General features: G+C 35.6%; 2 protein-coding genes across 2 annotated transcripts in view; one reads left to right on the top strand and one right to left on the bottom strand.

Moving 5' to 3' along the window:
- The window catches only part of garre1 (granule associated Rac and RHOG effector 1), a 64,991-nt gene extending 58,812 nt beyond the window's left edge, over positions 1-6,179 (top strand). Inside the window, exon 14 of the mRNA XM_061964570.2 lies at positions 1,133-6,179. Within this exon, the coding sequence (XP_061820554.2) occupies positions 1,133-1,471 (339 nt within the window). The 3' untranslated portion in view covers positions 1,472-6,179. The remainder of the gene's footprint in view (positions 1-1,132) is intronic.
- A 1,083-nt stretch (positions 6,180-7,262) lies between these two features.
- ss18l2 (ss18, like 2) lies at positions 7,263-10,846 on the bottom strand. The gene is made up of 4 exons (XM_061963562.2): positions 10,711-10,846; positions 10,453-10,529; positions 7,913-8,001; positions 7,263-7,838 (listed from the first exon to the last, which is right to left on the bottom strand). The coding sequence occupies exons 1-4, from the start codon at positions 10,777-10,779 to the stop codon at positions 7,834-7,836; spliced, it is 240 nt and encodes a 79-aa protein (XP_061819546.1). The 5' UTR covers positions 10,780-10,846; the 3' UTR covers positions 7,263-7,833.
- Between the last annotated feature and the right edge of the window lie 4,166 nt (positions 10,847-15,012).

Here is a 15,012-nt window from a genome sequence, read left to right on the forward strand (position 1 = left end):
GGGGCTGTTTTTCTGCTAAGGGGACAGGCCGACTGATCCGTGTTAAGGAAAGAATGAATGGGGCCATGTATCGTGAGATTTTGAGCCAAAACCTCCTTCCATCAGTGAGAGCTTTGAAGATGAAACGTGGCTGGGTCTTCCAGCATGACAATGATCCCAAACACACCGCCCGGGCAACGAAGGAGTGGCTCCGTAAGAAGCATTTGAAAGTCCTGGAGTGGCCTAGCCAGTCTCCAGACCTCAACCCCACAGAAAATCTGTGGAGGGAGTTGAAAGTCCGTGTTGCTGGGCGACAGCCCCAAAACATCACTGCTCTCGAGAAGATCTGCATGGAGGAATGGGCCAAAATACCAGCTACTGTGTGTGCAAACCTGGTAAAGACCTATAGTAATCGTTTGACCTCTGTTATTGCCAACAAAGGTTATATTACAAAGTATTGAGTTGAATTTTTGTTATTGACCAAATACTTATTTTACACCATAATTTACAAATAAATTCTTTAAAAATCCTACAATGTGAATTCCTGGATTTTTTTTTCACATTCTGTCTCTCACAGTTGAAGTGTACCTATGATGAAAATTACAGACCTCTGTCATCATTTTAAGTGGGAGAACTTGCACAATCGGTGGCTGACTAAATACTTTTTTGCCCCACTGTATGTGTATATATATATATGTGTATTTATATGTATATATATTATACTTTGGATCTACTTGATTCATGTAATATTCATTTTAAAGTCCACTTTTTACCCATTTAATATGTATATATATATTTTAATTGGAAACATAATCGCCTTATATTTGTTTTTCGGGGAAAACTTGACTTCATAGCCATAGTAAAATGACACTCTCATAGTTAAAGAACAATTTAATTGTCTTTGTATAAGACTTTTTTTCCCAGAAAAAAAAACTAAACCTTTTTTTAAAATTAATTTTTTATATCTTCAAAAAAAACTACATCTTAAACTTTATGACTGTCATTTTGCGATCCGCCCCCCAAATAAAAATCCTACTTTATTTTTAATAAAACGTTTTAATGCATGCTAATGAACATACCTAATAATGACACCAGCATAAAAATAAGTAAAAATTAAAAAAAAGTTAATGAGTGATTTGTGTTGCGTTCACAGGACAGCAAGACAAAAACATGGCCTCCCAAAGCGCCGTGGCAGCACTCAGCCCACAGTGGCTTGACTGCGTCGGCCAATCCCAGCTCTTCCTTGTACCAGATGAACCTCCCGCCGCCGTCGTCGCAGTGGAGCGACTCCATGCAGATGCTCCAGTCGCCCGTGTGGTCGGCGGCCAGCGAGTGCCCGCCCTCGGCCGCCATCTCCTCGCCTTTCCCCTTCACTCAGCAGCAGCAGCAGCAGACACAACAACAACAACAACAACTGAAAGCCATGAGTAAAGGCTTCAAGTCGTTCCCCTTAAAACACGAGCACAGGCCCTCCTTCCTGCACCAGTACTGACAGGTACACTACACACACACACACCACTAGGAGGGCCACACTGACTAACTACTACTACAGTACAACAATCAGTCGGATTGAAACTTTCACAATACTATTAACAACTCATAATATTCCAGAAAAACTTTTATTTTCCCCAAGAAAAAAAAATACAACTATTTTCAAGACAATCATTTATTATGTCAGGAAAAAAAAGGCTGTGTTCTTGAAATACAGAAAACTTTTTTCTGGGAAAAATACAAACATTCTCTAAATATCACAACTGTTATTCTTTTAAAAATATGACTTTTATTTATACTGTGATATTTTCCCCCCCGAAAAATTATAACACTTTACTCTCAGATTATTACAACTTTTTTTAAATAACATTTATTCTCATAAATAACATCACCATTTTTTTCCCTTCAATTCTCATATGACATGTTAAAAAAATATATATATTTGATGACTTTTTCCCCCTGGGAAAGCGTATGACCTCATTCTGGATCTTTTTGAATAATCACTACTTTATTCTGAGAATATTATCACTATTCTGGGGAGAACTTATTCTTGTTTTTCATACAAATATGACAACTGTTTTCTTTTAAAAATGTAAGACTCAATTAGAAATATTTAAAAATACAGCATTTCTCATCATTTTTCTTGAATAAAATCTGACTTCAGTCATTTTACAGCTTTCTTGAACAAATATTTACATTTACAGTTTATACACGACTTTCACATGTACATACCTTCTGTATACACATTATAGTCACACACAATGAAGTACAAATCTATTCTTTTAATACTATTTTTTTCTTGAGTAAGTCAGATGTGGTAATGTTTTTAGACACTTTTCATTAAAATAAAAAATCATTCTGACAATGTTCAAACTTTACCCTAGCAATATTCTGACTTTATTAAAGGAAATCTGGCTGTGAAATTAGGACTTTATATATTCTTCTTACATTTTCCCCATAATATTACCACTTTATTATCATAATAGTGCGACTTAATTCCTGTAATATTACGACACTTTATTGTCAAGGGGGGCAAAAATACCTGTGACAGAAAACTTGTCGTAAAAATGACCTGATTTGATCATAACTTGGAGAAACACACAACTTATTTTTAATAAAATTACAAATTTATTATTGTAACATTTGAGACTGTTTTGTAAAATGTTCTAACTTTCGACTTAACATTGGCAACTTTTATGTTCTTGTTCTCGTAATATTACGACACTTTTCTTGAAAAAATAAAACTTTTTTTTCCTAGTAAAGTAATGAAAGGAATCAGGCAGTAGAATTACGACTTTATTACATTTTTTTTCTCGTAAAAAACATTACGACCTAATTCTCATGATTTTGCGACTTGATTCTTGCGATAATCAGGGCTTTTTTATTTCCCCTGAAAAAGTCTTTCTTGGTGTCTTTACAACTTTTTTTGTCTCGTAATATTACGACTGTTACTCAGACATATTGACTTATTTCACAACTTTTATTCTAGGTAAATAAGTAGTAATGTTAACGTATATACTTTTATCGTAAAACATTTTCATTACTTTTTCTCTTGAAAAAAGTGTCTTTTGGTAACATTACAACTTTTACTTTAAAAAAATCTTACATAAGCTTTATAATTCTTAATAATACAACTTAAATTGTCGGGATTTGATGGCTTTATTCTCGTAATACTACGACACTTTTGTAAAAACAAATTAAAACAATTATTGCAATTAATCTTTTTTAAATTTTTTGTCTGTTTTTGTTTCAACTATTCCTGTGACATTTTTTACTTATTTTTCGACTTCCGAACGGTTACGCCTTTTATTCTAGTAAATAAGTAGTAATGTTAACGTTAATCGCATTATATTATGACACTTTTGTCATAAAACTGAAAATTACTTTTTCCTGGGGGGGAAAATGCATCTTTTAACGTTATGACTTCACTCTCGTAATATCACAACTTTATATAATCTTAAAACGACCTAAATTCTTGCAATTGTGCGACGTTATTCTTGTATTGTATTACTACAACACTTTTTTGGAAAGCTAAAAATGTATTGCAATAATCTGGTAATACTTTTTTGTCCCCTTTGTTACGACTCGAAATGCTTGCGACCATTAAAGTAACAAAAATAGTGTTAATGTTGAACTTGAATATTACTTTTTTGTAAAAATACTTTTTTCTTGTAACTTAACAACTTTGAAATAACAATTCTTCCTGTGACATTTTGACTTAAATTTTCCGACTTCAGAACACTTTTATATATAGTAGTTAAAAAAAAAAAAGTGTTAATGTTGATCTTGAATATTATCAGACATTTTTTTTTGTAAAAATACTTTTTCTTGTAGCTTAACAACTGTGACATTACGACTCTTCCTGGGACATTTTGACTTCCGAAGGGTTTACGACTTTTATACTAGTAAAAAAGTGGTAATGTTAATCTTGAATGTTATGAATTTATTTGTAGTAATACTTTTTTCTTGTAACTTGACTGTAAAATTACGACTCTTCCTGTGACATTTTGGTATTTTCCGACTTCCGAACATTTGCGACTCTTACACTAGTAAAAAAAAAAAAAAAAAGTGGTATTAACGTTGATCTTGAATATTATGAGATTCTTTTTGTTAAAAAAAAAAATAATTCTCGTAACTTGACTGTAAAATTCTGATTCTTCCTGTGATATATTGACTTACATTTTCCGACTTCCGAACATTTACTACTCTTTTACTAGTAATAAAGAAGTGGAAATGTTAACGTTGATCTTGAATATTATGAGACTTGTATTTCTACAAATATTTTTTTCTTCTAACTTAACAGTCAAATCACGACTCTTCTGTGACATTTTGACCTACGTTTTCCGACTTCCGAACATTTACGACTCTTATACTAGTAAAAATAAAGTGGAAATGTTAACGTTGATCTTGAATATTATGACTTGTTTTTGTAAACATACTTTTTTCTTTAAATTTGACTGTAAAATTGACATTTTGACCGACATTTTCCCATTTCTGAACATTTATGACTATTATACTACGGTAATAAGAAAAGTGGTAATGTCAACATTGATCTTTTTGTCGTAATACTTTTTTCATGTAACCAAGCGACTGTAATATTACGACTCTTCCTGTGACATATTGACCTACATTTTCCGACTTCCGAACATTTACGACTCTTATACCAGTACAAAAAAGTGGTATTGTTAACGTTGATCTTGAACATTATGAGACTTGTTATTGTAAAAATACTTTCTCTTGTAACTTAACTGTAAAATGACGACTCTTCCTGTGACATTTTGACGCGTGTTCTCAGACTTCCGAACGTTTCCGACTTTCATACTCATAAAAAGTGTTAATGTTGATCTGGAATATTTACTTTTTTTGTGTGATTTAACGACTAAAAATCGGACCTTGTCGACACACACGTTACAAATGATTACGTGTTGAAAATAGTCCCGACACTGTTTGCAAAATTCCGACAAAACAAAATTATTTCACAAACATTACGATATTTTTTTCAGTGTGGCCCTCTTACTACTCCCTACATCGTAAAGTGACCCCCGTGTCCCCCCTCCCCAGAAAATGTACTACTATCATTACGAATGCGATAAAAACATGCGGCGGCCATAGTGTTGGTTTCTCTGTCAGAGGCGGGTAGTGGCGCCCCCTTCAGGCAAGAGCTGGAGACCGCTTGAAAGACAAGAAAAAACAGACCCAAACTGTGTCTAAAGGAGCTGTAACTGCCAAACGTACAGCTGGCATGTTGACATGTTGGATTGAGGAGTTTTTACCAAGAGGCTTTGAGCAGGCTCAGCACACGTTAACATACACTACTACTACTATTACTACTACACGTGCCATGTTGGTATTGCTAGCACTTGTCCACGGGCGTTCTTTGCAACCAAAGCAGGAGATGAATGGTGCTGAGGAGGAGGAGGAGGTTTTTATTACACCACCAAATTAGCGCATATTTTTTCTTCTTCTTCACGAGTGACGTTGTTTTTCTGGTCCAAGTGTTGACAGTATTAATCTTATTTTTCTAGTTACCATGACTGTATGTTAGGAAAGAGAAAAAAAGGCTATTTTCCCGCTGATGTGAAAAAAGAAGCACATTTTGTCCTCCATCTTTACCAAAAAAAGAAAACCGTAACAAGGAGGGCGTGGCCTCCTCCCTCCACACCTTTCTTTCTTTGCTTTCTGTGGGCGCCATTTAACGCCCGGAATGTTCTTTTTTTTTTTTTGGTTTGTTTTGTGGATGTTTGCAGATGCCAATGTTGCCTGTATTTATGATAATGACACCATGTTTTCAGAAAAACTAACATACTTAAAAATGTTTACAGTTTGCTGTATATATACATATAAATATATATCTTTTTATAGTGAATGTGCTTTGCACAATCATATATATATAAATATTTAGTGTTGCTTTTTCTTTTCTCAATATTTTGGGGTTATGTGTTCTCTCCCTTAGCTTTTTTTTTTCTTTTTCTATGAAGACATCCAATGACAGACTGTAACCGTTAGCTTTTTCTCAGCCGTGTCAAATGGTTTACTTACTAGAGGCTTCTACACAAAGGATTGAATCCAGTCCAGAAATAACCAAGATGACGTGAAGGGGGGCTGCTTGGCTTATGTTGCTTATTGTTCTTTGGAGCTGGCAACTCATAAAATCTCCCAAGTGTACCAGCAATGCAAAAAAAGAATAAAAAATACTAGCAATTTGAAAATGTCTTCTCATTTTTTTTTTTACGTGAACTTGTTTGTGGTGCTCTGCTTTCACTTGTGAATGGAAAAAAAGGAATTGAAAATATTTTTTGTATTTACAGGTACATTTTTGGAAGATAAAATTACCAAAAATATATCACATGCAAAATGTTAATACAATAATAATAATAGATGTTATTTGTAAAAAGCACTTTACATTGAGCAAACACCCTCAAAGTGCATTGAAAGAAAAAGAAAATAAATAAAAACTAGAACTAGTATGCATATATCTATAAAAAGGCTTTTTTTTTTAAAAAAGAAGGGTTTTTAAGCCTTTTTAAAAGCATCCTCAGGTGGTCAGGGAGAGCATTCCACAGACTGGGAGCGGCGGAGCAGAAAGCCCGGTCTCCCATAGTTCGTAGCTTTGTCCTCGGCGGTTAGGCTGTCCGGAGCGGAGGTGTCGTGTGGAGGATTTGGGGGTGAGTAGTTCTACAACCATGAAGAGCTATCTTAAAAAGATTTTTTTATATACTTTTTTTTTTTTAATATTAAGACAAATGTTCCAAGAATAGTCTTTTTTTCTTTTCTTTAAATAATTACACAATGAGGTTTGTATGAGGAAACACTTTTTTTTAAATGTAAATAAAATGTAGTTTTTATACAAAAAAAGGGTGACATTGCAAAAACGACGCTTTATTTTTTTGTTTTAAAAAAACGTGATGTGATTTTATTAGAAACTAATATAATTACACTAAAATAAGCCGGAATATTAAAACGTTTGTGGAAAGAAAGAGCATTAAGAGACATCACATAAATGCTTCACAATGTTATCGTATTATATACAAATATCAGTATATATTATATATGTAATATGTAAATGTTATATTTTATATTGCTACTATGGTACATTTTTTGTCTACTTTATACCTTCATTATCCCTTGTAACGGAGCTGCTGTGTGGAACAATTCCCTTGTGGATCAAAGTTTGTCTGTCTACAAAAATATTTTTCTGAAGGTTAGATAGGAGCAACACATGGCAAAATATGTTGACCTCATTTGTGTAACTTTTTATTTCCATTTTTATTTTTGAGTGTAAGTAAAACAACATACTATATTATTCAAATATTTGTTTTAAAAAGGTTACATTTTTTCTCATTACAACAAAAATCAGATTTTAAAAATACTATGACAAAACCATTAAATATTACAAAGGAAGTTTTTATTCCATGTGAAACAAATGGATCCTAAACTGACTACAATAAATAAACATTGATAAATGCAATTTTTCTAGTAATGATTTAATCTTCAAGTATTTCCGTACAACTGCAAAAATGTCCACAAAATTTAATTATTTTTGTAATGTTACTTGTTTTTTTTTCCATTTTCATGGTGTCACAACTTCCTTGTATTGTTACAAACTAATCATTTCCACTTCTTTCCAGTAAAATAAAAAAAATATTGAAACTATTATTTTGTTCTAGAGTTGGACACAATTACTGCAACTTTTTATCATAGTATTGAGCCATTAAAATAACATTTGTAATATTTCTCTTTGATTCTGGTCTAAGCATTTTGTGTGGTCCTGATTATATATTAATACAGAATACTGTTGGAATGAAGAAAAATGTAAAATGATGGCATAAATAGAAGAAGCTTCCCCAAAAGGCTGAAGTTCGATCACGCTGTTAAACAGACAAAAAATAATTATAACAAAAAACGCATGAAAGGAAAATGAGTAAAAGTGTTGAGGACCCACTTGAAGACTGTGACGTGTTGTCAACAACAGGGCTTGCATCAGCAATGGTTGCCAAGTAAACAATATTCCGATGCAGGAATTGTTGATATCTGTTGGGGAGAGATATAAAAACAAGACACATGGAGGTAAGTGTGGGGAGAGATACAAAAGAACAGTGTTTTTCAACCACTGTGCTGCGGCACACTAGTGTACCACAGTCTGGTGTGCTGTGGGAGATTATGAAATTTCACCTAATTGGGTTAAAAATATTTTTTGCAAACCAGTAATTATAATTCGCAAATGTGCCGTTCTTGAGTGTCTGTACTGTCTAGAGCTCGGCAGACTAACCGTGTACCGGTAATACTCTTCAATATCAGTAGGTAGCTATTTGCTTTGTAGATGTTGGGAACATGGTTTGTGGTGATCACAATATGCAGACGACAGCGGGAGGCCGTGTGCAGGTAAAAAAAAAAAATCTAATGCTTAAACCAAAAATAAACAAAAGGCATTGAAGCTTAGGGGTGGCTATGCTAAACGAAGCTAAAACTGAACTGGCTGCAAAGTAAACAAAAACAGAATGCTGGACGACAGCAAAGACTTACAGCGTGTGGAGCAGACGGCGTCCACAAAGTACATCCGTACATGACAACAAAATAGGAGCGCAAGACAAGAACTAAAACACTACACACAGGAAAACTGCAAAAAAAAAACTCCAATTAAGTCACGACGTGATGTGACAGGTCGTGACAGTACACCTACTTTGAGACAAGAGCTATAGTGAAGCATGCTTGGTTATGGTTTGAATTCATATCCAACAATTGCTACGACTTTTTATTGTAAATATCGGCTGCCGAGTTTAAATTTTTAATGCTTTCTGCTGGTGGTGTGCCTCAAAATTCTTTCTATTGAAAAAGTGACTTGGCTCAGAAAAGGTTGAAAAACACTGCACTATAGAATAGATCAAATGTGTTATTTTTATAAACGACTAAGTCGAACGACAGTTCACACTCCAACAGGCTCCTTCATCTTCCTTCCCGCACTGTGCGATTCAAGAACTCCTTCATTCCACACTCCATCCAGCTGTACAATCACTCGCCATACAGCAATAGATGATATCTGCCTATTACCTGACACCTGACATGTCAGCTACTTCTTTGTTTTTAATGTCTATTTTCTGCTGGATCTACTCTCTATTTTATGCTGCTGCTGTTACATATACCAGTGGTTCTCAAATGGGCGTACGCGTACCCCTGGGGGTACTTGAAGGTATGCCAAGGGGTACGTGAGATTTTTTTTAAATATTCTAAAAATAGCAACAATTCAAAAATCCTTTATAAATATATTTATTGAATAATACTTCCACAAAATATGAATGTAAGTTCATAAACTCAGTGAAGCACAAGCTCAGGTTTCTCACTAAAATGTCTGTAAAAAAAAAGAACTGTGAAAAGAATTGCAACAATGCAATATTCAGTGTTGACAGCTAGATTTTTTGTGGACATGTTCCATAAATATTGATGTTAAAGATTTATTTTTTTGTGAAGAAATGTTTAGAATTAAGTTCATGAATCCAGATGGATCTCTATTACAATCCCCAAAGAGGGCACTTTATGTTGATGATTACTTCTATGTGTAGAAATCTTTATTTATAATTGAATCACTTGTTTATTTTTCAACAAGTTTTTAGTTAATTTTTATCTCTTTTTTTCCAAATAGTTCAAGAAAGACCACTACAAATGAGCAATATTTTGCACTGTTATACAATTTAATAAATGAGAAACTGATGACATAGTGCTGTATTTGACTTCTTTATCTCTTTTTTTTCAACCAAAAATGCTTTGCTCTGATTAGGGGGTACTTGATTTAAAAACATTTTCACAGGGGGTACAACACTGAAAAAAGGTTGAGAACCAGACATATACTGTAATATGTATTGTACATTGTAATGTTATATATTGTATATATGTTATAGACATAATATAATATATATGTATGTATAATATACTGTACACATTTATATATTCGTATATACTGTACGTTATATTTTATATCACTATATTTAGTCTATTTATACCTGCATTGTCCTTTCCAACCTTACACTTTCCATCATTGTAACTGAGCTACTGTGTTGAACAATTTCCCTTGTGGATCATTAAAGTTTGTCTAAGTCTAACATAGAAATGTTTTGTCAACATTATGCTCCAGGCAAAAAAAATTTGACATAAATGTCGATTTATGAAAGTAAGGCCTACATTTCCTAATTGGGTTAATGGTTTACAATTATCAATCAAATATTGTAAAATGATTAAGAGTACAAAAGCACTTACATTGATATCCTTGTTAAAATCATTTAAAGTGATTTAGGTAGCCCTTTTTGTCTGTTTTTATATTTCTTAATATTATTACTCTCTATATTTGCCTTTGTTTTCTTTCCTTGATGTTGAAAGTGCCTTGACTTGTGTGTGAATTATAAGTGTATGTTTGTTCAATAAAAAATAAAAAAAATACTAAAAATAAATAGCGTAAGCAACAGAAGCTAACAAGGCTATTTAAAAACTCACTTGACACACTCCACAGCTCGCCCCTTCTTCATGTAGTCGGCGATGCATCTTATTAATTGGTCGTTTTCGTCTAAAAGCTACAAAAAAAACAACTTATAAGCAAATTTAACGGTTCCACATTTAATAGCAAAGTCATAGTTAGCTTGGTACCGCTGTTAGCATAACTTGTCACGTGTAGTGCGGTAAACACGACGATGAATAAATGTATTACAATTGAATATCAATGACTTATTAAGCTCCGTTGCTGTTGTGACATACCCTTTGAATAGTTTCTTGGTTGATTTTAGCCTTGCCGCGAAGTCTTTTAGGCACGAAGACGATCGACATTTTTCATTTTCTTGTTGAGACGAAGCTGTTCTTCTTCTACTGTTTATGAATACGGCGAATCAACGCGACACTGCAGTGAAGGAGTTAACAGCGCCACCCTGCGCATGGGTGAGGAAGCAGCCGCCAGTACAGATGACGTTCATGCCCGCTCGCTAAACAAACATATGTAGTCATTAACATACTGTTTTTGTACTTATTTTGATTATTATTCCTCGATTGTTTGTAAATGTTGCAGTTTATAAATAAAGGTTTATAAAATAAAATAAAAATAAAAAAGTAGCCATTAACGTAAAATATAAAATAATAATAATAATTAAAAGGAATTTTACCTTTGCAACCTCATAATACTATTGGCTAAGTTTTATATTCATAAATGTAATTTTCTCAATACCCAACTTGTATTTGTGCCTTTAAAAAAAAATGTAGAACTTTATTTTAAAACGCTTTCTACCTCAACCAAAAAGCTGTGAAAACTATGATGCTGTACTCCAAATTTGGATTATTTACGGAATTTATGTGAGCCTATGGCTTTACACTTTGCTACATATATATATATATATATATATATATATATATATATATTGTCCATCCATCCATCCATCTTCTTCCGCTTATCCGAGGTCGGGTCGCGGGGGCAGCAGCCTAAGCAGGCAAGCCCAGACTTCCCTCTCCCCAGCCACTTCGTCCAGCTCTTCCCGGGGGATCCCGAGGCGTTCCCAGGCCAGCCGGGAGACATAGTCTTCCCAACGTATCCTGGGTCTTCCCCGTGGCCTCCTACCGGTCAGACGTGCCCTAAACACTTCCCTAGGGAGGCGATCGGGTGGCATCCTGACCAGATGCCCGAACCACCTCATCTGGCTCCTCTCGATGTGGAGGAGCAGCGGCTTTACTTTGAGCCCCCCCCGGATGACAGAGCTTCTCACCCTATCTCTAAGGGAGAGCCCCGCCACCCGGCGGAGGAAACTCATTTCGGCCGCTTGTACCCGTGATCTTGTCCTTTCGGTCATAACCCAAAGCTCATGGCCATAGGTGAGGATGGGAATGTAGATCGACCGGTAAATTGAGAGCTTTGCCTTCCGGCTCAGCTCCTTCTTCACCACAACGGATCGATACAGCGTCCGCATTACTGAAGACGCCGCACCGATCCGCCTGTCGATCTCACGATCCACTCTTCCCTCACTCGTGAACAAGACTCCGGGGTACTTGAACTCCTCCACTTGGGGCAGGGTCTCCTCCCCAACCCGGAGATGGCACTCCACCCTTTTCCGGGAGAGAACCATGGACTCGGACTTGGAGGTGCTGATTCTCATCCCAGTCGCTTCACACTCGGCTGCAAACCGATCCAGCGAGAGCTGAAGATCCTGGCCAGATGAAGCCATCAGGACCACATCATCTGCAAAAAGCAGAGACCTAATCCTGCAGCCACCAAACCGGATCCCCTGAACGCCTTGACTGCGCCTAGAAATTCTGTCCATAAAAGTTATGAACAGAATGGGTGACAAAGGGCAGCCTTGGCGGAGTCCAACCCTCACTGGAAACGTGTCCGACTTACTGCCGGCAATGCGGACCAAGCTCTGACACTGATCATACATCATATATAATATATTTATTGTTTGATCATTATTATTTATTTGCTTGTATGTAATAATAATAATAATAATAATAACTGAGATTTATATAGCGCTTTTCTAAGTACCCATAGTCGCTTTACATGTAGAACCCATCATTCAGTCACACCTGGTGGTGGTAAGCTACTTTCATAGCCACAGCTGCCCTGGGGTAGACTGACGGAAGCGTGGCTGCAATTTGCGCCAACGGCCCCTCCGACCACCACCATTCATCAATCAATTCACCGGTGTGAGTAGCACCGGGGGAAAAGGGTGAAGTGTCCCGCCCAAGGACACAACGGCAGCGATTTTTGGATGGTACGAGGCGGAGAGCGAACCTGCAACCCTCAGGTTTCTGGCACGGTTGCTCTACCCACTACGCCATGCCGCCCCGTATGTAAATATTGCATATTATAAATACATGTAGCCATTAGCAGATATTTTTAGTGCAGTGATTTAATGTGTTATTTATTTCGATCTGTTTGTGACACGTAGTTCAATTAATTTTTTTAATGCTGGCACCCCCCGCGACCCCAAAAGGGACAAGCAGTAGTAACAATGGATGGATGGATGGATTACATGTACAGTATGTTATACATAAAGTAGTACTTTATTACATAGACATCTTATAAGTAGACGCAGCATCGAGCGCTACTGCCTACTGGCGCTGACGAGACGCGGGGCCGCCATCTTGGAGTGGTGATCCGCTCCACTCAGTGCAATTCATTTGGCAGGAGCAATGAACTGTCAGCGCATTTAATTCATTTTACCTCACTGAATACCACTGATTTTCACACCTTTTTTTGTCATACGTGTAGCTATGATAAAGGACACATGTTTTGGCGTGTTTTATTATTCATAGTTTGCTTAAAAAGTAATAGAATATTCTTATATGCTATATGTGACCAGACGTCTGAGATCAAAACTGGGAATATAATCCCAGAGAAGGGGAAAAAAACGGTCAGCTATTTTTAAGTTGAAGAAACAATATGATTAGGTTATATATACATGTGTATATCCTACATAAACAATGTATGAATACATTAGATATCTATATATCTTATAGAGTAGACTGTATCTCTGTTGTTGCAGCAGCAGAGAGTTTATTCTGTTTTGACACTTTGTATTGATATTTTGTATTACATTCTTCCCTTAAATGTGACTGTTTTATATGTAATTTTTATGTATGTCGCTTTGGATAAAAGTGTCTGCCAAATACTTAAACATAAACATAAACACCTGAAAGTCTTTATATCAACTAAAACCACCAATCTGTTTCACTGGATTCAGAATAAAACCAAAATTCCGTTTTACAATGTTTATTTGAATATGGTTACTTGAAGACTTATTCCTGGTTACAATTATACTGTTAAGAAAGTATTGTCTTATACTTTGCCTAAAATGAGAACGCATCATAATCAGTGGCGGCTGGTGAATTTTGTTTTAGGTGGGGCTGAAAGTTTGTAAACCAAACCCCTGTAGGGGGGTCATCCTCCCCCAGAAGTTTTTTTTGTGATTTTCACATACAAATCTTGAAGATCTTTGCTCCTTCTCAACTCGGTGGTAATATTCTTTTCACAAAATACAACCAATAGTAGGTTAATGTTAAATCTTACTTGTGAAACGTAATCCCCCGATTCCTATTTTCAACAGTCCGCTCATTTTGAGCAGGAAAACGCTGAATACCAGCCCGGCATCTTTGTTTTCTCCCTGTCAACTGTCAGTTTAGGCTGCTCCCCGGATCCTCATCACCACTTCAAGATGGCGGCCGAATTTCTCGCGTGACGGCAGCTAATGCTGCGTCTACTTATAAGATGCCTATGGTTTTGAGCAGGTACTTCTTCCTCGTTGGTTTTATTGATTCTTCCTGGATTCCTTTAGATAAGGAGTGTCACGCCTGTACAATTAGCGACATCTTCTGGGGAAATGTTGTAAATACGCCCCAGCTGAAGTAACGTGGAGCTTGGTGGAAATATCGTAAACGTATAAATGTGTAGTCAAGGTAAAACGTTTTGTTTGTTCGTTCTCAAGAGAGAAATAATGAAGTTGTTTCTTGAGACACGTCTTAAAACTACCGTAATACCCACAATAAACGATTGATAAATTCGCGCTCCGTTGCCAATGGCCGACACAATTGGCTGTATTTTGTAAATCTGCAGTGGCTGTACGTTTTATTATACTAATTAAGGTAATTTATATTGTAATAACTGCTTATTTGAAATTTCAATTTAAAAGATTATGGAGGAACATTTGGTTTTTTTTAATTTCAAGTAATTTTGGCAGTCTTGAATGAATTAAAGTGACTTTTAAACAAAGATATCAAAAATGTGTATGTTGGAATTATTTTTCCACTAGATGGGAGCTACAGCAAAAATCCACACTTTTTAGTTTTCTACAAATTCAAATACATCTGTGCATATTACATTTGTATAATATATCATTTAATTGATACTAATTTGATACATTTTAGGCTGACAGTTTTCAAAGACTCATTTTAATTGGTAAATAATTTCAATATAGTGTATTATTACGACATTTTTGTAATTTGGGACAAATGACAGAAAAAGGATGTTAACCTCTAATCTCACCGTCTAGTTTAGGGGTTCTTAAACCTTTTTGACCTCGG

Source organism: Nerophis lumbriciformis, linkage group LG06, assembly GCF_033978685.3.
Source record: "Nerophis lumbriciformis linkage group LG06, RoL_Nlum_v2.1, whole genome shotgun sequence".
Classification (NCBI taxonomy): domain Eukaryota; kingdom Metazoa; phylum Chordata; class Actinopteri; order Syngnathiformes; family Syngnathidae; genus Nerophis; species Nerophis lumbriciformis.